The following is a 25310-nucleotide window of genomic DNA, read 5'->3' as shown; positions in this document are numbered from 1 at the left end:
ATGATTTTGTTTAGTCCATGAAACAACTACAGTATCTCACAAAAGTGAGTACACCCCTCACATTTTTGTAAATATTTTATTCTATCTTTTCATGTGACAACACTGAAGAAATGACACTTTGCTACAATGTAAAGTAGTGAGTGTACAGCTTGTATAACAGTGTAAATTTGCTGTCCCCTCAAAATAACTCAACACACAGCCATTAATATCCAAACCACTGACAACAAAAGTGAGTACACCCCTAAGTGACAATGTCCAAATTGGGCCCAAAGTGTCAATATTTTGTGTGGCCACCATTATTTTCCAGCACTGCCTTAACCCTCTTGGGCATGGAGTTCACCAGAGCTTCGCAGGTTGCCACTGGAGTCCTCTTCCACTCCTCCATGACGACATCATGGAGCTGGTGGATGTTAGAGACTTTGCACTCCTCCACCTTCCTTTTGAGGATCCCCCACAGATGCTCAATAGGGTTTAGGTCTGGAGACAAGCTTGGCCAGTCCATCACCTTTACCCTCATTTTCTTTAGAAAGGCAGTGGTCGTCTTGGAGGTGTGTATGGGGTTGTTATGTTGGAATACTGCCCTGCGGCCCAGTCTCCGAAGGGATGGGATCATGCTCTGCTTCAGTAGGTCACAGTACATGTTAGCATTCATTGTTCCCTCAATGAACTGTAGCTCCCCTGTGTCGGCAGCACTCATGCAGCCCCATGACACTCCCACCACCATGCTTGACTGTGTGCAAGACACACTTGTCTTTGTACTCCTCACCTGGTTTCCACCACACACGCTTGACACCATCTGAACCAAATTAGTTTATCTTGGTCTGATCAGACCACAGGACATGGTTCCAGTAATCCATGTCCTTAGTGTGCTTGTCTTCAGCAAACTGTTTGCAGGCTTTCTTTTGCATCATCTTTAGAAGAGGCTTCCTTCTGGGACAACAGCCATGCAGACCAGTTTGATGCAGTGTGAGGCGTATGGTCTGAGCACTGACAGGCTGAACCCCCCCCCCCTTCAACCTCTGCAGCAATGCTGGCAGCACTCATACGTCTATTTCCCAAAGACAACTTCTGGATATGACGCTGAGCATGTGCACTCAACCTCCTTAGTTGACCATATCGAGGCCTGTTCTGAGTGGAACCCATCCTGTTAAATCACTGTATGGTCTTGGCCACCGTGCTGCAGCTCAGTTTCAGGGTCTTGGCAATCTTCTTTTAGCCTAGGCCATCTTTATGTAGAGCAACAATTCTTTTTTTTCAGATCCAAAGAGTTTTTTGCCATGAGGTGCCATGTTGAACTTCCAGTGACCAGTATGAGAGAGTGAGAGCGATAACACCAAATTTAACACACCTGCTCCCCATTCACACTTGAGACCTTGTAACACTAACGAGTCACATGACACCGGGGAGGAAAAATGGCTAATTGGGCCCAATTTGAACATTTTCACTTAGGGGTGTACTCACTTTTGTTGCCAGCGGTTTAGACATTAATGGCTGTGTGTTCAATTATTTTGAGTGGACAGCAAATTTACACTGTTATACAAGCTGTACACTCACCATTTTACATTGTAGCAAAGTGTAATTTCTTCAGTGCTGTCACATGAAAAGATATTGTAAAATATTTACAAAAATGTGAGGGGTGTACTTACAATTGTGAGATACTGTATACGGCAAACGTTTTATTAAAAGCTGTACACTGACGCAAAGTTGATATTTCATGTATAGTCTGGTGGGCTGACCCACCCTACTGGTTCCTCACATACTTCATTTATAGGTGGAGTTGAATGGGCTGAACCTTCTATTGTTTTTCTTCTATTTCCTGGAGCCTCCAAAGGTTGGACGTGCATGCCCCCCCCCCCCCCCTCCCTCCTTTGCAGTATTCCCATTCCTTTTTTCCATTTTGCATACTATAAAATAAAACTACAGCTCAGGGAGTGGTAGTCCTTCATAATAGGCTATGCAGACCAAGGAACCCAAACATATAGCATATAGGTATACCAGGGAACCGTTGTAACCTCCCAGGCTCTGATTCTTACACTAAGTGGAGAAGATAGACCATAGTGGTGTACCATTTGCATCACGGTACAGTAGGGCATATTGAAAATATTCCAGTTTTAAAGTGGTGTTTTGATAACCACATACCTGTAAGGATTACAAAATAGTAATACAGCCCTCATATGAAACACATATACACAATACATACAATTACAATATAATACAATTGGAGCTGCTAGAGAATGTAATATAGATGGTGGAGGAGAGCTGTCGAAGAATGTAGTGTGGATGGTGGGGAAGAGCTGTTGGAGAATGTATTGTGGATGGTAGTGGAGAGCTGTCGGAGAATGTAGTGTGGATGGTGGGAGGAGAGCTGTTGGAGAATGTAGTGTGGATGGTGGAGGAGAGCTGTTGGAGAATGTAGTGTGGATGGTGGAGGAGAGCTGTCGGAGAATGCAGTGTGGATGGTGGGAGGAGAGCTGTCGGAGAATGTAGTGTGGATGGTGGGAGGAGAGCTGTCGGAGAATGTAGTGTGGATGGTGGGAGGAGAGCTGTCGGAGAATGTAGTGTGGATGGTGGGAGGAGAGCTGTCGGAGAAAGTAGTGTGGATGGTGGAGGAGAGCTGTCGGAGAATGTAGTGTGGATGGTGGGAGGAGAGCTGTCGGAGAATGTAGTGTGGATGGTGGGGGAGAGCTGTTGGAGAATGTAGTGTGGATGGTGGGGGAGAGCTGTCGGACAAAGTAGTGTGGATGGTGGAGGAGAGCTGTCGGAGAATGTAGTGTGGATGGTGGGAGGAGAGCTGTCGGAGAATGTCGTGTGGATGGTGGGGGAGAGCTGTTGGAGAATGTATTGTGGATGGTGGGAGGAGAGCTGTCGGAGAAAGTAGTGTGGATGGTGGAGGAGAGCTGTCGGAGAATGTAGTGTGGATGGTGGAGGAGAGCTGTCAGAGAATGTAGTGTGGATGGTGGAGGAGAGCTGTCAGAGAATGCAGTGTGGATGGTGGAGGAGAGCTGTCGGAGAATGTAGTGTGGAGGGTGGGAGGAGAGCTGTCGGAGAATGTAGTGTGGATGGTGCTGGAGAGCTGTCGGAGAATGTAGTGTGGATGGTGCTGGAGAGCTGTCGGAGAATGTAGTGTGGATGGTGGGATAGAGCTGCAAGAGATCATAGTGGAGACTGCTAAGAGAACAATGTGTGTCGGGGAATTAGATACTGACTATAGAATAATTTCTCTGCCAGTATATGGTTATTGTTGAGGGAACAATGTGTGTGGTGGGGACTTTTCAGCACTGCAGTGTAAAACTCAGTAGGAGATTGGATGGTGAGAGATGTATACCTTTTCCTAGTATGATAATTCCTGGTAGTAGAATCCTCCACCAGTTTAAAGCTGCCCATACAGTGGGGATCGAAAGTTTGGGCACCCCAGGTAAAAATTTGTATTAATGTGCATAAAGAAGCCAAGGAAAAATGGAAAAATCTCCAAAAGGCATCAAATTACAGATTAGACATTCTTATAATATGTCAACAAAAGTTAGATTTTATTTCCATCATTTACACTTTCAAAATAACAGAAAATAAAAAAATGGCGTCTGCAAAAGTTTGGGCACAGGAAGTGAGAGGAAATCTCTCCAAATTAAGGGAATTTCTCTGGGAACCCCAGATCACCAGAACTAGTGTCCACATTGGAGGATTTCCCCTCTATTACTTTTCTGGGGAAAACCCAAAATTATGGGGTTATCTTTTACTTTCACTTTAAATCATAATGGTAAACAGGACAAATAGGGGAGGTGGGGGGGGGGGTTGATCTCCTGAACGGGGGCACATACAGCAATTAAAACTGACAGGGGTTCTAATCTATCTCTACCCTATTTAAAACTAAAAAAAAAATGCCTTTCGTTATACTTTAAAATGTTAAATTTAATTTAATTTATTACATTAATAAATGTTGAAATTAGTATTAAAATTGTTTTTCATTTTATTTTTTTTACCTTCTGGATTTTATCTGAGGTATAATCTGTGTGTGTAATCATGGATTTAATAGATGGAGGAATGGAGCACGAGGCAGCAAGTAAACTGTGTAAACGTAACACAGACTGCAGTATTTATATTGAACACAAGATGGTGATCTCAGTATGACCACGCAAACAGGAAGTGACGTAAGGTAGAGCCAGGAAGTGATGTAAAGTAGAGATAGGAAGTGATGTAGGAGTATAAATAGGAATTTCCGGAAGAGAGGTCATTTGGAAGTAGCGAAGAGACATTGCTGAAACCGGCAGCAGAGAAGGTAATAAGATAATATTCTTTATTTACACCCAGTAACCCCCCCCCCCGTCATGTCCGTCCTCTTCCTCCATAGTCACTGTGACGTATTTTATCTCCAGCAGATGATGATACACACAAATATAGAGTATTATACTATGTACACAGATACATCCTATATATAGAGGCATTTATCCAACTGTCCATCTAGAGCCTCTGGTTTATAAACCGGATACATCCTAAATATAGAACCATTTATCCAACTGTCCATCCAGAGCCTCTGGTATATAGACCAAATACATCCTACATAGATCCTAAATATAGAGCCATTTATAACTGCCCAGCCAGAGCCTCTGGTTTATAGACCAGATACATCCTAAATATAAAACCATTTATCCAACTGTCCATCCAGAGCCTCTAGTTTATAGGATTCCAGGTTGATCACATGATATCGCTCTTATGGATTTTGTCTCTGGATAAGTAAAACAACCTCTCCTTCTCACTGTGAAAGTTTTGAAAGTTTATTTAGAAAAGTAGGGCTACAAATGGAAAGTGAAGATCAACGAGCAGCAGGCGTTAATATGCAAAGGCCTTGCATCTTTACAGAAATTCAGGATTTTAAGCTGAAACTCTCGACATTTGCCATGTTGGACCTCCAAAAATAAATAATTTCTCATTTTAACACATTCACTCAATAGCTTGCACTAGTAACACATATAGAAATTACAAGAGACATTCATTTTTGGTATTTTGGAACACTTTATCAGCTTGTTTGTGACTCTGGAATACCTCACTATTTAATATTAGTAGACTGTCTCTCTAAATACTGCATAATCTTTTGTTCCAAAGACCTTGTTCTAATAACATAATTCTGAATACGAAGAGACATTCTAGCATGCTAAAAACCTATCATTAGCATATAAGCACCTGATATTGTCCTCATTGAGCTATTAGTAAACCATAAAATCATTCTTTTATTTTTTTTAAATCACTTTACAAATAAAGTACGAAGGTGTCAGGATGTCACTGTCTGTTTCTACATGGAGGAGTGGAAGTATTTAGAAGGACACAAGGATCTCTATAAGGATGTCATGATGGAGAATCAGCCGTCCCTCACATCATCGGGTAAGAGGAAACTTCATTGTAAATGAGAGAGCAGTACGGAGGGTCCACCTAGATCCCCCATCATCTGATAAACACATAGAAACAATGTATTCAGTCAGTGTGTGTGTTTCCTACAGATGGATCCAGTAATGGGAACCCACCAGAGAGATGTCCCCGTCCTCTGTATTCCCGGGATTCCACACAGGAAGATCACACCATCTCACAAAAGGTTCTAACAGAGATAAAAGAGGAGGAGGAGGTTGCTGTGATGGAGTTTTCAAAAGGACAAAGTGGTCCCTTCAAGCACATCATGATGGAGCCATTCAGTGACACAATCCCACCAGAGAGATGTCCCTATCTTGTGTATTCCCAGGCTTCCACACAGGAAGATCACTCTATCTCACCAAAGGTTCAAACAGAGATAAAAAAGGAGGATGAGGTTAGTGTGATGGGGTTTTCAGAAGGACACAGAGATACCTTCAAGCACATCATGATGGAGCCATTTAGTGACACAAATTTACCAGAGAGATGTCCCCGTCCTCTGTATTCCCAGGATTCCACACAGGAAGATCACACCATCTCACAAAAGGTTCAAACAGAGATAAAAGTGGAGAAGGAGGAGGTTGGTGTGATGGAGTTTTCAGAAGGACACCGAGATCCCTTCAAGCACATCATGATGGAGCCATTCAGTGACACAAACTCACCAGAGAGATGTCCCCGTCCTCTGTATTCCCAGGATTCCACACAGGAAGATCACACCATCTCACAAAAGGTTCAAACAGAGATAAAAGAGGAGAAGGAGGAGGTTGGTGTGATGGAGTTTTCAAAAGGACACAGAGATCCCTTCAAGCACATCATGATGAAGCCATTCAGTGGCACAAACTCACCAGATAGATGTCCCTATCCTCTGTATTCCTGGGATTCCACACAGGAAGCTCACACCATCCTTCACCATCATCAGGTAGGAGGACTCGGTGTATAAAACACAGAAGTGGTTCTGAACTTTGTGAGATGATATTCTTCTATGTAGTCTTTTGTTCTAATGTTGACTTTTACATCTAAAATGTAGCTTTTGCTCCCTCTCCATCAGCACCCTTCGTTTCCATCACAAGCATTTTTTTTTTTTTTTTTTTAAAAACAATATACAGTTTCTCTTACGTTTATTGACAGACACCGCTCTTCTTAGTCTTGACCATAGGGTTATGGCGCTGCATACAGGAGTAGGAAACTAGGCATAAAAAGAACACAGCTGGTATAAAGCCCCCTCATTGCTATATGCAAGCCAGTTTTATTTGGCTAGTGTTCAGGCGTAAAGAACTAGTTCCCTGGTTCCATAGCTTTTTTTCTTTTTTTGTCTCCTTCTGGGATTTTTTCTGTGGAGATCTTCAATCAATAGCCAGTTTGGGCGACGGGCTGGATTATCTTGATCCAGTGGTCAAGTCAGTCTGCCCAACAAGCGTGTGCAGACCTTTAGCTAAACCCTAGGTTGGCCAGGACAAAGCCTCATCCTCGACCAGAACAGCCAGCGTATTACCGCTAGAATCCATGTCACAGCATTATCCTTGCCGACAGCCTCCCCACACACTCCGCTGGATCGGTAAGTAGATGGCCCCTACCTGGATGCGGTGTGGGGTGCGGGTACTTCCAGGCTGGTTGGACCTGTGGCTTCTCCTTTGCCCCTACAGGTCTGGTCTCCTGTACACATCTCTCTAACACCTCCCTCCTCTTTTCCCCCCTTTGCGGTAAACACAGGGCATCAGGAGTTTAATGAGGCTTTTCTTTGGGGTACGAAACATTCTCTCGGGGGTTGGGTAGCCCTGCCTGTCTGGGTGTAAGCCCCCCTTCACCCCCCCATGGGTCGGATTAGAGAATAGACACTGTTGGGACCTACAGGGTTAGACTGGGCTCGTGCGTGGTCACTTGCTGCTGTGGGAGGGAGAGAGTCCTGGACCCCCTGCCCTGCCCTGCCTTGCGTTTCTGCACCTCGTCCTCCGGCAGGTGTCCGCACCATGCGGTTGGCCGCTTTTAAATTTAGGCTGGGGCTTTTTGGCCTATCCAGGTGGCATTTTGCACCCACCATTTTAACTGTAGGTGCCCATCCTCCCTTGATATCACTTCCCCCCAGGCTTCTCCCTATGCCAGAGGCGGATGTGCAGGAGCCCTGTGTGCTTGCTCTGGTCGGTAGACCTGTTGGGCTGGGGTTCGGCAGCCGCACTCAACTAAACCTGGCCTTGCGTATCATTTAGGTTCTGCCCTTGCTATCTTTCTTCACCGTCCCCGGGCTCTGCAATTCCTGATTGGCACCTTTATTCTTCGGGCTTGTGTACTCCCGTTGCTGCTGCAGGACTTGCTTTTGGTCTTTTCGGTCCTCCAGAAGCCTTCCCTTTGTGTGTGTGTTCGGGATTTAGCACTGCTTACTCTGTCTTACAAGGTTTCTTGCTTTCCTGGTTGCCCTTCTTTCCACATGGTGGGCATCAGTGCCAGGGCCCTTATTTTTACGTCTTCTTGTTTTGCTTTACATAAGAATAAGGTGGTTCTCCATTCTTGCCCTTCCCTTCTTCTGAAGATAGTGCCAGATTTTCACCTAATTTTGGACCATTGTCTACCGTCCATGTGTCCCTGAACGTCCCCTCCTCAGGGAGTTGCGTTGCTCTCCTTGGAGGTTGTCTGGGCACTTTTGTGGGTATCTGGGTATCTGTCCATTCCCTCCCCCTCCTGGAGGTCAGATTCTTCTTTTATGTTCACGGCTGCCTCTAAAAAAGGCTTTTGTGCAGGCGCACACCATTGAGGGTCGCGATTCTTCCCTCCGAGTTAACAGCACTCTATACAACGGCACACGGTGCCCCCTGCGAGTTCCATTATCAGGCATCAGTGTGTCAAGTTTTATGGCGGCTACCTGGTTGGCTGTGTGTACCTTTTCAATTTTTTTTACCAGGCCAACCATGGTGGGCCAACTCAATAATGAACCCTACGGACTAAGATTTATTAAAGATCATGTGCGTGTAAAGGCAGGTGTCCCAATACTTTTGGCTATATATATATATATATATATGATTCTGCACAGGAGGGATGCTCTGTAGCTGTATATCTGCTATTGAGAGGTCGGGAAGTGGGTAATGAATGCAGAGCTGCTGTTATTTGTGTCTTTTATATCTGCCTGGAGTTCTATCTTTAATAGATGTTTTCTATTATTTTGGGGTTCAGGGTGAAGAACAGATTAATATAAAAGCTGAGGTTAAAGAAGAAGTAGAGACGTATGTGGGGGGTGATCATCCGTCTACAGAAGAGAATGGGAGGATTATGAAGAGTGAACAAGATGAAATGCTTCTACGTAAGTATAGGCGCTATGGAAGAAATGGGTCACAGTCTCAGTATAAGGATAGTAGTTTAACCACTTCTGGACCGGAAGGATTTTCCCCCTTAATGATCAGGCCATTTTTTACGATTCGGCATTGCGTTACTTTAACGGACAATTGCACGGTCGTGCGACGCTGTACCCAAATAAAATTCATGTCCTTTTTTCCCACAAATAGAGCTTTCTTTTGGTGGTATTTGATCACCTCTGCGTTTTTTATTTTTTGCGCTATAAACAAAAAAAGAGCGACAATTCTAAAAAAAAACAATATTTTTCACATTCTGCTATATAACATTCCCAATAAAAAAATGTAAAAATCACATTTTTTCATAATTTTAGGTCAATTTGTATTCTGCAACATATTTTTGGTAAAAGAAAATCCCAATAAGTGTATATTGATTGGTGTGCGCAAAAGTTATCGCGTCTACAAACTATGGGAAAGATTTTTATGTCATGGTAAGTAATGGCGGCGAACTGCGATTTTTAGCGGGACTGCGACATTGCGGCACACAGATCGGACCCCTAACTGACATTTTTGGGGGGACCAGTGACATTACTACAGTAATCAGTGCTAAAAATATGCACTGTCACTGTTCTAATGACACTGGCAGGGAAGGGGTTAACCCAGGGGCAATCAAAGGGTTATGTGTGAGCCTAGGGGGTGTTTTCTAACAGTGAGGGGGATGAGCTTGTGGAATCAACACAGAGACCTGTGTTCCTCAATAGGAGGATCACAGGCGCTCTGTGATCATTCCAGAGAGAACAGTCTGCTGTGTTTACAACAGCAGACCTTTGTTCTCTCTCCACTGGGAGCAATCGTGGGTGCGCGGTGGTAATAGCGGCCACCACCCCCCGTGGATCGGCTTTCCCACTGCCTAATAGAGGCGCGAGTGCACGCCCCCACAAACCGACATATAGGTACTTCGGTTCATGCAGCTGAGCCAGCCTGCCTCAGTATATCTACGGCGGTTGGTTGGCGAGTGGTTAAGCCAAAATGTCAGATGATTATTAGAGCTTTGTGAAACTGTTGGCTTCTAGACCAACATATGTGATTCTCTTATTACTGACCTTCATATTAAACATGTGCAATTCATTTCAGTCCGAATACAAATTCGGATGAATTTTTGGCTATTCGAAGATTTGGATGTATCCTAATCTCGAATGAAATAGTAATGAATTTCATTGAAATTCGTTAAAATTTGTTTTGTTTATTCGTTTTCTAGCGAATTCCAAACTTTTAGAATTTGGATTGGATCTTTGGTGAATGAGTAAGGGTGGAATGTAACCCATACTCATTTACATGGGGGGGGGGGCCCTTATTAAAGGGAGTACTTCCAGATTCAGATAAGCCCCCTGACCATAGAAAACCACAGCCCAGGGTTGTTGGGAAGAGGCCCTTGTCCCCATCAACATGGGAACAAGGTGGTTTGGGGTGGGGGGGAAGGAGTAACCTTTTTATATTGCGGTTCTATCAGATTACCGCTACCCATCAGAAAATGCTACGGAAGTGACGTTGCAAACAAAATTGCTTTCTGCACGTTCCAACATGCCCGCTACGCGTTCTAATAGGTTTCCCAATGTGACAGACTACTAAGGCGGCAGCGGACATCTTCATACACCCAAGCAAGTCTTAAATTTCACACTTCTTGTAGCAGTTACCTCACCTTATATAGTAACATAGACTATTTCATCGTTTGTCGCTGAGCAGTGCGGGGTGTACCAAGATGGCCATCGCCACCTTCTACCTGCAGGTTTCTCGCTATATTTACTATTTTACAATAATAATATACATTTAACACTGTTATTCAGTCTATTAGGTGAGTTTACTACTAAAAGAAATGTAAAATTCAAGACTTGCGTGGGTGTAAGAAGATGTCCGCCTCTTCTTCGTGTTCTGTCACATTAGGAAACCTATTGGAATGCATAGCGGCCATGTTGGAACGCATGGCGCATGCGCAGTAAGTTGGTCTCGTACGAACGTCACTTGCGGTTGCAGAATCTGATGGGTAGCGGTATTATGATAGAACACCGGTATCGTTTTGTTTACAGTGGGGAAGCCCGCTGACAGCTGATGAGTCATCGGTTGTTAAGGTCACGGCAGCCGGCTTCCCAGCCCCGCTGCTTAACAACCAGCTATTCTTCACACAGAATTCGATCTGTGTGAGAACTGGTCACAGATCCATTTTTCGATCTGGCACAGAACTGGTCGATCGTTTTTTCGACCCATTCGAATCGTTCTGAAAGTTTGGAATTTGTTAAACAAAATGAAATTTAATGAACAGGAAACTGAATTTAACGAAAACAAAACTAGAGGAATTCCGAAACCAAACTAAGCAAATTCTGAAACGAAATTAGTAACACAACGAATCTATCTGAAACTAAACACATTTTTATGTTCTGAAAATGTCTTCTTTATGTAAAACTTTCTTTCCAACAGATGGATGCGATGTCGGGAATTCCTCGGAGAGACATCTTCTATTATCTGCTGATTGTAAGTCAGAAGATAATGTCATCACACAGGATCCTCCAGGAGGAAATCCAAATACACAAAATATCCATCACAGACCTTCCTGTCCGGAGACATCAATGGATCCCTCTGATCAGGGGGAATCTTCTCACCAATCACATACTATGATTGCAAATATCCATTTAGGATCTCACACTGCAGATAGACCCACAGATCCTTCTAATCCCAAGGAATCTTTCTTACCCCATGAAGGAGCTCACAGAGGTAACAATACATTATCATGTCTAGGGTGTGGAAAATCTTTCAAGACCAAATCTGAACTTCGTATCCATCTCAGATCCCATACCAGTGTAACTCTTACATGTTCGAAATGCGGGAAATCTTTTACTAACGAAAGCGAATTTCTTACACATCAGAAACTCCACAAAAGAGCCCTTGTTGAACACCAGAGAATTCACACAGGTGAGCCTCCCTATTTATGTTCAGAGTGCGGGAAATGTTTCAGTTATGAAAGAGCCCTTGTTGAACACCGGAGAATTCACACAGGTGAGCGTCCCTATTTATGTTCAGAGTGCGGGAAATGTTTCAGTTATAAAGGAACCCTTGTTAAACACCAAAGAACTCACACGGGCGAGCGTCCTCATTCATGTTCGGTGTGCGGGAAAGGTTTCATCGGGAAAAGTGAACTTCTATCGCACCAGAGAACTCACACGGGCGAGCGTCCTTTCTTATGCACAGAGTGCGGGAAAGGCTTCACTCGGAAAGGAAGTCTGATTGTACACCAAAGACTTCACAAAAGCGAGCGGCCTTTTCTTTGTTTGGAGTGCGGGAGATCTTTCACTGTGAAGGGCAAGTTTGTGGCCCACCAGAGGAGTCACACCGAGGAGAGTCTATTTTCTTGTTCAGATTGTGGGAAGTCTTTCAATCAGAAAGCCCAGCTACGTGCTCATCAGAAAAGCCACACGGGCAAACATCCTTTTTCCTGTCCAGTGTGCGGGATATGTTTCTCCGACAAGGCAAATCTTCGTAGACACGAGATGAGTCATTCGAGTGAGCGCCCTTTTGCATGCTCAAAGTGCGGGAAATGTTTTACACGTAATGATAATTTAATTAAACATCAAAGTACACACACCAAATGAAACTGTTAATAAATGTAGCCAGGTACTTGGCTAAGAATGAAAGAGACACTGGCTGCAGCTGCTCTGTAGCTGCTGCCTTACTTGCTGAACTGCTTACCAGCTATTTTAGCCAAAGGAGGGAGCTGTTGAGCAGAAAGAGTTTTTACTGAGTTCAGGGATGCCGAGAGCCAGAGTCACCTGGGTGCAGAGCAGACAGTGGACTAACCCCTGTTTGTGACCGGATGAGCTGTAATATTACTGGGCCCAAGGAGAAGCGGCTGTGGGGATTTACTATCTGCTGATAGAGAGATTGAGTGCTTTAGGAACTGACCATACAGCCATCTAAGAGCCTTATTGCTGCCAGTTACTATTCTCATGTGCACCATGGGTACGACTGGGCCCCAACACTAGCCGGTTGAAGAATTAGGTCTAAAGCCTGTTCCTTTACAGCTGCTACACAGATACTTCTACTTATTGCTTATGCTAAGCAGAACTTCTAAGGGGACATTGCACCATATATTCTTGCCGTTCTCTTGGAGTGTATATCTTATTCACATTGCAAATAATGTCTGTATGAAATGTTTATTGATGAATTATGCATTGATTCCAGTCTATTGATACAGAACTCTATTCCAAGTTACTTTGGCCTAGTGATTATACACTCTAGCGGACGGTGTCTGAACCTACCTTCTCTGTGCTCATTTATGCTCAAACCACCATTCATTCTAACCCATACCAATACATTGAGTTCATTTACAAGTAAGCCGTCTTGTCTTTTTCTGCTACTAATTCACTGGCAAGGTAACCACTTCTGGACCAGAATTAACGACCAGGCCATTTTTGGGATTCGGCACTGCGTTACTTTAACTAACAATTGCGCAGTCGTGTGACGCTGTACCCAAATAAAATGATTGTCCTTTTTTCCCCCCACAAATAGAGCTTTCTTTTGGAGTTTTTTTTTTTTTTAAATAATCTTTATTTTCGCTTTTTCAAAAACAAGTGGGTAGAAATAACAAACAATACAACAAGTAAAAGAGGTAGCAGATTAAATTCAGCTTTTGCGGTGGTATATCACACAGAAACAAAGTCATGTTTATATCAGACAGTGTTAACAACATGAGGAGTGTGCCCATTGGCAAAATGGAGGAAAAACCTCATTAAATTCCTGTCCCGATAACTGGGCCCAGTCCCCAGGGAAGAACCCCGGTAGCTGCCCGGTGAAGTAATGACAGTCAGCAACCTAAGTCACTCAGCAAAGTTGCCATCCATATTACACACTAAAGTAGTGATCAGAAGAGTAGAGCTGAGACAGAAAGGGAGAAAGAAGGCAGTGCTCCTAGTGGAGCCCCCAAAAGTTAGAAGGAAGAGAGAGAGAGAGAAGAAGAAGAATGTCAGCTTTGAATGTGCACGGACCCCAAGGGGACACTCTCTGGGGAAGATACCCCTGGTAAGGGAAACTCACCACTCACCCCCCCAGCGATCCACCCCGAGTGCCCTAGGTGTCACAAATCTCCTCCGAGTAAAACCTCCACCCAGTCCATATGTCCATGAAGCGAGATTGCATCCCCCGCAAGATCAACACCCTCCGTTCAGCTTCCATAACCAAATTAACCTCCCGTTTCCATTCAGCCAATGTGGGACATGTGGTCTGCTTCCAATGCTTTGGAATCAGGCACTTGGCGGCATTCAGCAAGAACGGGATAACACTGCGTTTATATCTCTTAAAAGAAGAGCGGGTGTCATGAAAAAGGTACTGAAGAGGGGTGCGGCCAGGAGGGGCGATAGCCAATTTCTGTATCCAGGGATGAATAGCATCCCAGAAGGGTTTCAGAATCGGGCAATCCCACCATATGTGGAGAAAAGTACCCTCCTGGCCACAACCCCTCCAGCAGTACGAATCGGAGTTAGGAAACATCTATCAGTTTAGAGGGCGTTCTATACCAGCCAGATAGAAATTTGTAAGAGGTTTCCCGGATTCTGGTAGTGATGGAGGAGACATAAGCCAGGTGTAAGATTTTGGCCAACTGCGGAGGGGAGAACTCCACTCCCAACTCTCTCTCTCTTTACCGAACATAGTAGGGAACTGTGCGAGAAACTGTGCCAAGAACCAATTTATACATATGTGACAGCAGATGTCGGAATCCGGGGGGGTGGACAACCCCCCGTTTCCAGAGGGGAAAGGTGATCAATCGGGCGGGACGCAGTAGGGAGTTTGGCCATAAAATCAGTCAGCTGTCTATAACGCCAGGCAGACATGGGATAGTCCCCAAAGCGATCCCGAAAAGCCGTCAATGACAATAATCGTCCGGACGGTGCGAATTTGCCACAAAAAGTCTTCCCGTCCTCTCCTCAGGCACGAAAAAAATGAGCATCCTCACCGGGAGGAAACCAAGGGAACCCACCTAAGGGCACAAGGGGGGACACCCCAGCGGAGAAGTCAGCCCCTACATTGAGTCTTTCCCATATACGGAGCGTGGCCCTCGTCAGTGGAGAGGTCCACTCCGATAGCCCCCCACTACTTCCCAGAATCCACGGTGCGCCCGCCAGATTCCTTCCCGCCAGGGTTTTCTTAAACGGAATCCAGGGTTTAGTGGAGGCATCATTTGCCCAGTTCAACATGTGGACAAAGGCCATTGCTTTATAATACAAAGAAACGTCGGGCAAACCCACCCCACCGTCCTTTTTCTGTCTCCTAAGGATAGCGTAAGCCAGTCTAGGATGTTTGTCATGCCAGACAAACTTCAGGAAGGAGCAGCGTAGACACTTAAACAGTTGAGGTAGCTGTACGGGGACAGTATTAAGCAGGTATATAAGTCTGGGAAGGATATTTATTTTGAGAACATTAATGCGTCCAAACCAGGTCAAGGGATATGACGAGCACGAGTCCAGGTCAGCGTTAATGCGCGTCAACAGGTCTCCATAGTTCTTGTCGTACAGTTGGGCAGCTGCAGAGAATAAGACCATCCAGGCTGTATTCTGACACCAGCAAGGCTTTTGGTAAAGCTCCTCTGTGGGACAGACAGAACACACACATCCTGCATTACTATTACACAGCACAAGGCTCATGGCTCTTACAGAGACTCTGACAGGGAGAGAAAAATGCTGGATCTCTGTGTGTTCTGTCTGTCCTTCCATCCCTCCATCTGCTTCCCTTATCTTTGACATAAACATTGCTGGTGTCACAAATTGCTGGTGCTGGTGTCACAAATTGTGACTCACAATACAAAATAAATAGATTTAAAAAAAGGGTTTTGTCCTCTGGTGTTATTCTAAAGCTGTTTTCCAGGCTGTACGATGCACCTGGGCTGCCTGGATGGATGCAATTCAACTGCAATTACACAGAATGTGCTCAGCCACCTGTGTGCAAGAGACACGAATCTCAATAAAAGTAATGTGAACTTTCCCTCTGTACTATCTCTCCCTCCTCATGTCATGCAGTCTATTCAAGAGAATCAGCTAATTCGCAACTGTGCACTCCATGTAGCACACTCCTGAACCCTGTCTGCACCCTGTACATAGCATCCTCTTGAGCCCTGCACTCTACGCGTAGCGTCCTCCCGAGCCCTGCACTCTGCGCATAGCGTCCTCCCGAGCCCTGCACTCTGCGCGAAGCGTCCTCCCGAGCCCTGCACTCTGCGCATAGCGTCCTCCCGAGCCCTTCACTCTGTGCGTAGCATCCTCCTGAGCCCTGCACTCTGCGCGTAGCGTCCTCCCGAGCCCTTCACTCTGTGCGTAGCATCCTCTCGAGCCCTGCTCTGCGTCCTCCTGAAACCTGCACATAACACCAGCATACAAATTGTATTGTAACTGTGATGTCTGCCTTAATATTGTTAAGCGCTGCGCAAACTGTTGGCGCTATATAAATCCTGTATAATAATAATAATAATAATAATAATGGATGTAACATGATAGAGGAATGGAACACAAGACAGCAAGTAAACTGTGTAAACGTAACGCAGACTGCAGTATTTATATTGAACACAAGGTGGTGATCTCACTATGAACACGCGAACAGGAAGTGATGTAAGGTACAGCCAGGAAGTGATGCAAAGTAGAGACAGGAAGTGATGTAGGAGTATAAATAGGAATTTCCGTACGAGAGGTCATTTGTAAGTAGCGAAGAGACATTGCTGAAACCGGCAGCAGAGAAGGTAAGAAGCTAATATTCTTTATTTACACCCAGTAACCCCCCGTCATGTCCGTCCTCTTCCTCCATAGTCACTGTGACGTCCTTTATCTCCAGCAGATGATGATACACACATATATAGAGTATTATACTATGAACACAGATACATCCTATATATAGAGGCATTTATCCAACTGTCCATCCAGAGCCTCTGGTTTATAGACCAGATACATCCTAAATATAGAGACATTTATCCAAACTGTCTATCCAGAGCCTCTGGTTTATAGACTGGATACATCCTAAATATAGAACCATTTATCCAACTGTCCATCCAGAGCCTCTGGTTTATAGACTGGATACATCCTAAATATAGAGCCATTTATCCAACTGTCCATCCAGAGCCTCTGGTTTATAGACCGGATACATCCTAAATATAGAGCCATTTATCCAACTGTACATCCAGAACCTCTGGTTTATAGACCGGATACATCCTAAATATAGAACCATTTATCCAACTGTCTATCCAGAGCATCTGGTTTATAGGATTCCAGGTTGATCACATGACATCACTCTTATGGGTTTTGTCTCTGGATAAGTAAAACAACCTCTCCTTCTCACTGTGAAAGTTTTGAAAGTTTATTTAGAAAAGTAGGGCTTCAAAGTGAAAGTGAAGATCAACAAGCAGCCGGTGTTAATATGCAAAGGCCTTTCATCTTTACAGAAATTCAGGATTTTAGGTTGACATTCTGGGCATTTGTCATGTTGACTCCAAAAATATGTAGTTTCTAATTTTAACACATTCACTCAATAGCTTGCACTAGTAACACATATAAAAATTACAAGGGACATTCATTTTTGGTATTTTGGTACACTTTATAAGCTTGTTTGTGACTCTGGAATACCTTACTATTTAATATTAGTAGACTGTCTCTCTAAATACTGCATAACCTTTTGTTCCCAAGACCTTGTTCTAATAACATAATTCTGAATACGAAGAGACATTCTAGCATGCTAAAAACCTATCCTTAGCATATAAGCACCTGATATTGTCCTTGAGCTATTAGTAAACCATAAAATCATTTTTTTATTTTTTTTTTTTATATATTTTAAATCACTTTACTAATAAAGTACAGAGGTGTCTGGATGGTGACTGTATCATTGTGTGTGTCAGGTTCCTATAAGGTGTCAGGATGTCACTGTCTATTTCTCCATGGAGGAGTGGGAGTATTTAGAAGGACACAAGGATCTCTACAAGGACGTCATGATGGAGAATCAGCCGGCCCTCACATCACCGGGTAAGAGGAGACTTTATTGTAAAGGAGAGAGCAGTACGGAGGGTCCACCTAGATCCCCCATCATCTGATAAACACATAGAAACAATGTATTCAGTCAGTGTGTGTGTTTCCTACAGATGGATCCAGTAATGGGAACCCACCAGAGAGATGTCCCCGTCCTCTGTATTCCCGGGATTCCACACAGGAACATCACACCATCTCACAAAAGGTTCAAACAGAGATAAAAGAGGAGGAGGAGGAGGTTGGTGTGATGGAGTTTTCAGAAGGACACAGAGATCACTTCAAGCACATCATGACGGAGCCATTTGGTGGCACAAACCCACCAGAGAGCTGTCCCCGTCCTCTGTATTTCCGGGATTCCACTCAGGAAGCTCACACCATCCCTCACCGAAATCAGGTAGGAGGACTCGGTATATAAAGAGGTCTTCTGTGCAGCGGTCAGAACTAAAGATGGTTAAATGGTCACAACAAATTTGGGGACACAAGTAATATATATTTAAATAATAGCAAGTATATTAATGAAAAATTAAATTTATAATCATAACCGTACAGTGTATAATTCTTTGTGTACCAGTATATTCATGAGGAACAAGACATACAACATAAAACAATAGACATTTAACATAGTACCCGCCGGCGCATAATAATTCATTCACAGGGCTAATTTTCACTGTTTCTGGTCAAATACCGAAAGTATATCTTCCTGCGAGGAAGGACTTCCTAGGAGGACTCGGTATATAGAACACAGAAGTGGTTCTGAACTTTGTGAGATGATATTCTTCAATGTAGTTTTTTGTTCTAATGTTGACTTTTACATCTAAAATGTAGCTTTTGCTCCCTCTCCATCAGCACCCTTCGTTTCCATCACAAGCATTTTTTGTTTTTTTAAAAACAATATACAGTTTCTTTTGCGTTCATTGACAGACACCGCTCTTCTCAGTTTTGACCGTAGGGTTATAGCGCTGCCTACAGGAGTAGGAAACTAGGCAGAAAACGAACACAGCTGGTATAAAGCCCCCCTCTCTGCTATAGGCAAGCCAGTTTTATTTGGCTAGTGTTCAGGCGTAAGGAACTAGTTCCCTGGCTCCATAGCTTTTTTTTTTTCCTCCTTTTCCTGGGATTTTTACTGTGGAGATCTTCAATCAACAGCCAAACTGGGCGACGGGCTGGATAATCTAGATCCAGTGGTCACCCCAGTCTGCCCAACAAGCGTGTGCAGACCTTAAGCTATACGCTAGGTTGGCCGCGACAAAGCCTCATCCTGAACCAGGGCAGCCAGCGAGTTTAACGTCTTGCGGGGACACGTATGACCGGGCGCCAGAGTCCATGTCACAGCATTACCCTTACCGACAGCCCCCCCCCCACTTCAGTGGAGAAATGGATCTGTCAGGGGGAGCCTTACCCACATGCTCAGCTGGATCGGTAAGTAGATGCCCCCTACCTGGATGCGGTGTGGGGTTCGGGCACTCCCCTGTGGCTTCTCCTTTGCACCTACAGGCCTGGTCTCCTGTACCCATTTCTCCAACACCCCCCTTTGCGGTAAACACAGGGCATCACGTGTTTAATGAGGCTTTTTTTTGGGGCGTGAAACATTATTTCGGGGGGTTGGGTAGCCCTGCCTGTGTAACTGTATATGTGGGTGTCTCGACCAGAGTAGATCTGCCTGTGCCTGGTGACCTTTCTGCATTTGAGCTCCCTTCACCCCCCCCACTGGGTCAACCTAGAGAATAGAGACTGTTGGGACCTGCAGAGCTAGACTTGGCTCGTGCACCTAGAGGATGGTGGCCACTTGCTGCTGTGGGAGGGAGAGAGTCTTGGACCCCCCTGCCCAGCGTTGCGCTTCTGCACCTCATTCCCGCAGGTGTCCGCACCATGCGGTTGAACCGCTTGTAAATTTAGGCTGAGGCTTTGTGGCCTATCCAGGCGTGATTTTGCACCTGCCATTTTAACTGTGGGTGCCCATACTCCCTTGATATCCCCCCAGGTTTCTCCCTATGCCAGAGGCGGGCGTTTACCGGAGTGTACAGGCTGCCGGTGGTCTGTGAAAACCGCAACTCCTCCAAATCTCTAATTATTCCTCATGTAGAGTCACCAGAAGTGACGTGGTTGGAGATTTTGGCAAGTTTACGTTTTTTGCAGAACATCGGGCACTGGATGTTCGCCGGCTCCCGCCCCTCATCAGGCAGAGACTCGGAACAGAGCTCTGCCTATGTAAACAAGGCAGATCTCTCTTCTGACAGGGACGAAGGGATGAATTTTGTGTCCCTGCAAAGCAGTGAATAAAATCCATCCTTTCCCCTAGTAAAAGCAGCACATACAGTACACAAAAACACTGGCTAGGCATAGGTTAACCCTTGGATCGCCCTATTTGTTTTAACCCCCTGTGGACAACCTTGTGGACAGCCTTCCCAGAAGAGTTGAAGAGTTATAACTGCAAAGGGTGGGCCAACTCAATACTGAACCCTATGGACTAAGACTGGGATGCCATTAAAGGTCATATGCGTGTAAAGGCAGGCGTCACAATACTTTTGGCAATATAGTGTGTATATATATATATATATATATATATATATATATATATACACGTGATTCCTCACAGGAGGGATGCTCTGTAGCTGTATATCTGCTATTGGGGGGTCCAGAAGTGGGTAATGAATGCAGAACTGCTGTTATTTTTTCTTTTTTTTATATCTGCCTAGAGTTCTACCTTAATAGATGTTTTCTATTATTTTGGGGTTTCAGGGTGAAGAACGGATTAATAGAAAAGTTGAGGTCAAAGAGGAAGAAATAGAGACGTATGTGGGGGGTGATCAGCCGTCCACGGAGGAGGATGGGAGGATTATAAAGAGTGAACAGGAAGAAATGTTTCTTCTTATCGACACAAGTAAGTATAGGCACTATGGAAGAATCAGGTCTCAGTAGAAGGATTGTAGTTTAAGCCAAAATGTCAGATAATTATCAGATGTGATTATTCGAGCTTTGTGAAACTGTGTGTTGCTAGACCAACATACAGTATCTCACAAAAGTGAGTACACCCCTCACATTTTTGGAAATATTTTATTCTAACTTTTCATGTGACAACACTGAAGAAATGACACTTTTCTACAATGTAAAGCAGTGAGTGTACAGCTTGTATAACAGTGTAAATATGCTGTCCCCTCAAAATAACTCAACACACAGCCATTAATGTCTAAACCACTGGCAACAAAAGTGAGTACACCCCTAAGTGAAAATGTTCAAATTGGGCCCAATTAGCCATTTTCGTCCCCAGTGTCATATGACTCATTAGTGTTACAAGGTCTCAGGTGTGAATTGGGAGCAGGTGAGTTAAATTTGGTGTTGGCGCTCTCACTCTCTCATACTGGTCACTGGAAGTTCAACATGGCACCTTATGGCAAAGAACTCTCTGAGGATCTGAAAAAATGAATTGTTGTTCTACATAAAGATGGACTAGGCTATAAGAAGATTGTCAAGACCCTGAAACTGAGCTGCAGCACGGTGGCCAAGACCATACAGCGGTTTAACAGAACAGGGTCCACTCAGAACAGGCCTCGTCATGGTTGACCAAGGAAGTTGAGTGCACGTGCTCAGCGTCATATCCAGAGGTTGTCTTTGGGAAATAGACGTATGAGTGCTGCCAGCATTGCTGCAGAGGTTGAAGGGGTGGGGGGGTCAGCCTGTCAGTGCTCAGACCATACGTGGCACACTGCATCAAATTGGTCTGCATGGCTGCTGTCCCAGAAGGAAGCCTCTTCTAAAGATGATGCGCAAGAAAGCCCGAAAAACCATTTGCTGAAGACAAGCAGGCTAGGGACATGGATTACTGGAACCATGTCCTGTGGTCTGATGAGACCAAGATAAACTTATTTGGTTCAGATGGTGTCAAGCGTGTGGTGGCAACCAGGTGAGGAGTACAAAGACAAGTGTGTCTTGCCTACAGTCAAGCATGGTGGTGGGAGTGTCATGGTCTAGGGCTGCATGAGTGCTGCCAGCACTGAGGAGCTACAGTTCATTGAGGGAACCATGAATGCCAACATGGACGTTGACATACTGAAGCAGAGCATGATCCCCTCCCTTCGGAGACTGGGCCGCAGGACAGTACTCCAACATAACAACCCTAAACACACCTCCAAGACGATCACTGCCTTGCTAAAGAAGCTGAGGGTAAAGGTGATGGACTGGCCAAGCATGTCTCCAGACCTAAATCCTATTGAGCATCTGTGGGGCATCCTCAAACAGAAGGTGGAGGAGCGCAAGGTCTCTAACATCCTGATGTCATCATGGAGGAGTGGAAGAGGACTCCAGTGGCAACCTGTAAAGCTCTGGTGAACTCCATGCCCAAGAGGGTTAAGGCAGTGCTGGAAAATAATGGTGGCCACACAAAATATTTACACCTTGGGCCCAATTTGGGCATTTTCACTTAGGGGTGTACTCACTTTTGTTGCCAGCGGTTTAGACATTGATGGCTGTGTGTTGAGGTATTTTGAGGGGACAGCAGATTTACACTGTTATACAAGCTGTTCACTCACTACTTTACATTGTAGCAAAGTGTCATTTCTTCAGTGTTGTCACATGAAACGATAGAATAAAATATTTACAAAAATGTGAAGGGTGTACTCACTTTTGTGGGATATTGTACACGATTCTCCTATTACTGACCTTCATATTAGACATGTGCGATTTCATTTCAGTCCGAATACAAATTTGGACACATTTTTGCTTATTCCGAGATTTGGATGTATCCGAATCGCAAATGAAATAGTAATGAATTTCACTGAAATCCATTAAAATTTGTTTTGTTTATTCGTTTTCTAACTAATTCCAAATTTTTAAAACGATTACAATTCGGATTGGATTTTTGGTGAATGAGTAGGGGTGGAATGTAATCCATACTCATTTACATGCAGTGGGTGGTATCTGAGGACCCCCTTGTTAAAGGGAGTGCTTCCAGATTCCGATAAGCCCTCTACCCGCAGACCCCCAAAACCACAGCCCAGGGTGATTGGGAAGAGGCCCTTGTCCCCATCGTTTTTCGACCCTTTGAAATCGTTCTGAAAATGTGGAATTCGTTAGAAAATGTATAAACCAAACTAAATTTAATGAAAACAAAACTAGAGAAATTTCGAAACCAAATAATTGAATTCTGAAACGAAATTAGTAACGTAACAAATCTATCCGAAACGAAACACATTTCTGCAAATGTCTTTCTTATATTTATGTAAAACTTTCTGTCCAACAGATGGATGTGAGGTCGGGAAATCCTTGGAGAGACATCTTCTATTATCTGCTGATTGTAAGTCAGAAGATAATGTCATCACACAGGATCCTCCAGGAGGAAATCCAAATACACAAAATATCCATCACAGACCTTCCTGTCCGGAGACATCAATGGATCCCTCTGATCAGGGGGAATCTTCTCACCAATCACATACTATGATTGCAAATATCCATTTAGGATCTCACACTGCAGATAGATCAACAGATCCTTCTAATCCCAAGGAATCTTCCTTAACCCATGAAGAAGCTCACCGAGGTGACAATATATTGTCATGTCTAGGGTGCGGGAAATCTTTCAAGACCAAATCTGAACTTCGTATCCATCTCAGATCTCATACCAGTGTAACCCTTACATGTTCGAAATGCGGGAAATCTTTTACTAACGAAAGTGAATATCTTCTACATCAGAAACTCCACAAGGCTGAGGATCCTCATTCATGTTCAGCGTGTGGGAAATGTTTTACTGAAAGAAATGAGCTACTTGTACACCGGAAAGATCACATAGCAGTGCGTCCTTTTTCATGTTCAGAGTGCGGGAAATGTTTCACAGAGGAACGCCTACTTCTAACGCACCAGAGAGTTCACACAGGCGAGCGCCCATTTACATGCGCAGAATGCGGAAAAAGTTTCACTCAGAAAAAAAGCCTTGATTCACACCAGAGAGGTCACAAGGGTGAGCACTCCTATTCATGTCTTGAGTGCGGGAAATGTTTTTCTCAGGAAAGAACCCTTGTTGAACACCGGAGAATTCACACAGGTGAGCGTCCCTATTCATGTTCAGAGTGCGGGAAATGTTTCAATCATAAAGGAGACCTTGTTAAACACCAAAAAACTCACACGGGCGAGCGTCCTTATTCGTGTTCGGTGTGCGGGAAAGGTTTCATTGTGAAATGTGTACTTCTATCGCACCAGAGAATTCACACGGGCGAGCGTCCTTTCTTATGCACAGAGTGCGGGAAAAGTTTCACTCAGAAAGGAAGCCTGACTATACACCAACGACTTCACAAAAGCGAGCGGCCTTTTCTTTGTTCGGAGTGCGGGAGATCTTTCACTGTGAAGGCCAAGTTTCTGGCCCACCAAAGGAGTCACACCGAGAAGACTCTATTTTCTTGTTCAGATTGCGGGAAGTCTTTCAATCAGAAAGCCCAGCTACATGCTCATCAGAAAAGCCACACGGGCAAACATCCTTTTTCCTGTCCAGTGTGCGGGATATGTTTCTCCGACAAGGCAAATCTTCGTAGACACCAGATGAGTCATTCGAGTGAGCGCCCTTTTGCATGCTCAACATGCGGGAAATGTTTTACACGTAAAGAAAATCTAATTAAACATCAAAATACACACACAGAATGAAACTGTTAATAAATGTAGCCAGGTGCTTGGCTAAGAATGAGAGAGACACTGGCTGTAGCTGCTCCCTTGAGGTGCTGAACTGATTACCATCTATTTTAGCCAAAGGAGGGAGCTGTTAAGGCAGGAAGACTTTTAACTCTGGGATCCAGAGTGCTGAGTTCAGGGATGCTGAGAGTCCGAGTTACCTGGGTGCAAAGCAGAGAGTGGACTAACTGCTGCTGATGTGACTGGATGAGCTGTAATATTACTGGGACTGGTGGGCTGCGGCTGTGAAGATTTACTATCTGCTGCAAGAGAGATTGAGTCCTTTAGGAACTGACCATACAGCCATCTAAGAGCCTTATTGCTGCCAGTGACTATTCTTTTGTGCACCATGGGTAAGACTGGGCCCCAACACTAGCCGGTTGTAGAATTAGATCTAAAGCCTGCTCCTTTACAGCTGCTACACAGATACTGTTACCTATTGCTTATGCTAAGCAGAACTTCTCAGGGGACATTGCACCATATATTCTTGCCGTTCTCTGAGTATATTCTTATTCAGATTGCAAATAATGTCTGTATGAAATGTTTATTGATGACTTATGCATCGATTCCAGTCTATTGATACAGAACTCTATTCCAAGTTACTTTGGCCTAGTGATTATACACTCTAGCGGACGGTGTCTGAACCTACCTTCTGTGTGCTCATTTTTGCTCAACTAAGCCGTCTTGTCTTTTTCTGGTACTAATTCACAGCCAAGGTAGCCAGTTATTGACCAGGCCATTTTTGGGATACGGCACTGCGTTACTGTGTTAACTGACAATTGCGCGGTCATGCGACGCTGTACCCAAATAAAATGTATGTCCTTTTTCCCCCACAAATAGAGCTTTCTATTGGTGGTATTTGATCACCTGTGCGTTTTATTTTTTTGCGACTGCCAATTTGTATAAAAAAAAAATAAAAATATATATATATATATATATATATATA

At 44.3% G+C, this 25310-nt stretch overlaps 1 protein-coding gene across 1 annotated transcript in view; it reads left to right on the top strand.

The window, feature by feature from the left end:
- LOC309564407 (uncharacterized protein) overlaps window positions 1-24340 on the top strand; it is a gene marked incomplete at its 3' end in the record, with an annotated part of 50817 nt that extends 26477 nt beyond the window's left edge. The window contains exons 10-19 of the mRNA XM_082269035.1: window positions 5254-5373; window positions 5490-5611; window positions 5975-6071; window positions 8531-8683; window positions 11145-12301; window positions 17635-17713; window positions 17830-18110; window positions 20456-20597; window positions 22953-23330; window positions 23496-24340. Of these exons, the coding sequence (XP_082125161.1) occupies window positions 5254-5373; window positions 5490-5611; window positions 5975-6071; window positions 8531-8683; window positions 11145-12301; window positions 17635-17713; window positions 17830-18110; window positions 20456-20597; window positions 22953-23330; window positions 23496-24340 (3374 nt within the window). The remainder of the gene's footprint in view (window positions 1-5253; window positions 5374-5489; window positions 5612-5974; window positions 6072-8530; window positions 8684-11144; window positions 12302-17634; window positions 17714-17829; window positions 18111-20455; window positions 20598-22952; window positions 23331-23495) is intronic.
- Window positions 24341-25310: the final 970 nt, after the last annotated feature.

This window comes from Pelophylax lessonae, assembly GCF_965119305.1.
Source record: "Pelophylax lessonae genome assembly, chromosome: 9".
In the NCBI taxonomy this organism is placed as follows: domain Eukaryota; kingdom Metazoa; phylum Chordata; class Amphibia; order Anura; family Ranidae; genus Pelophylax; species Pelophylax lessonae.
Note: the sequence above shows the minus strand (reverse complement) of the source record. Positions and strands in the feature narration are given on the sequence as shown.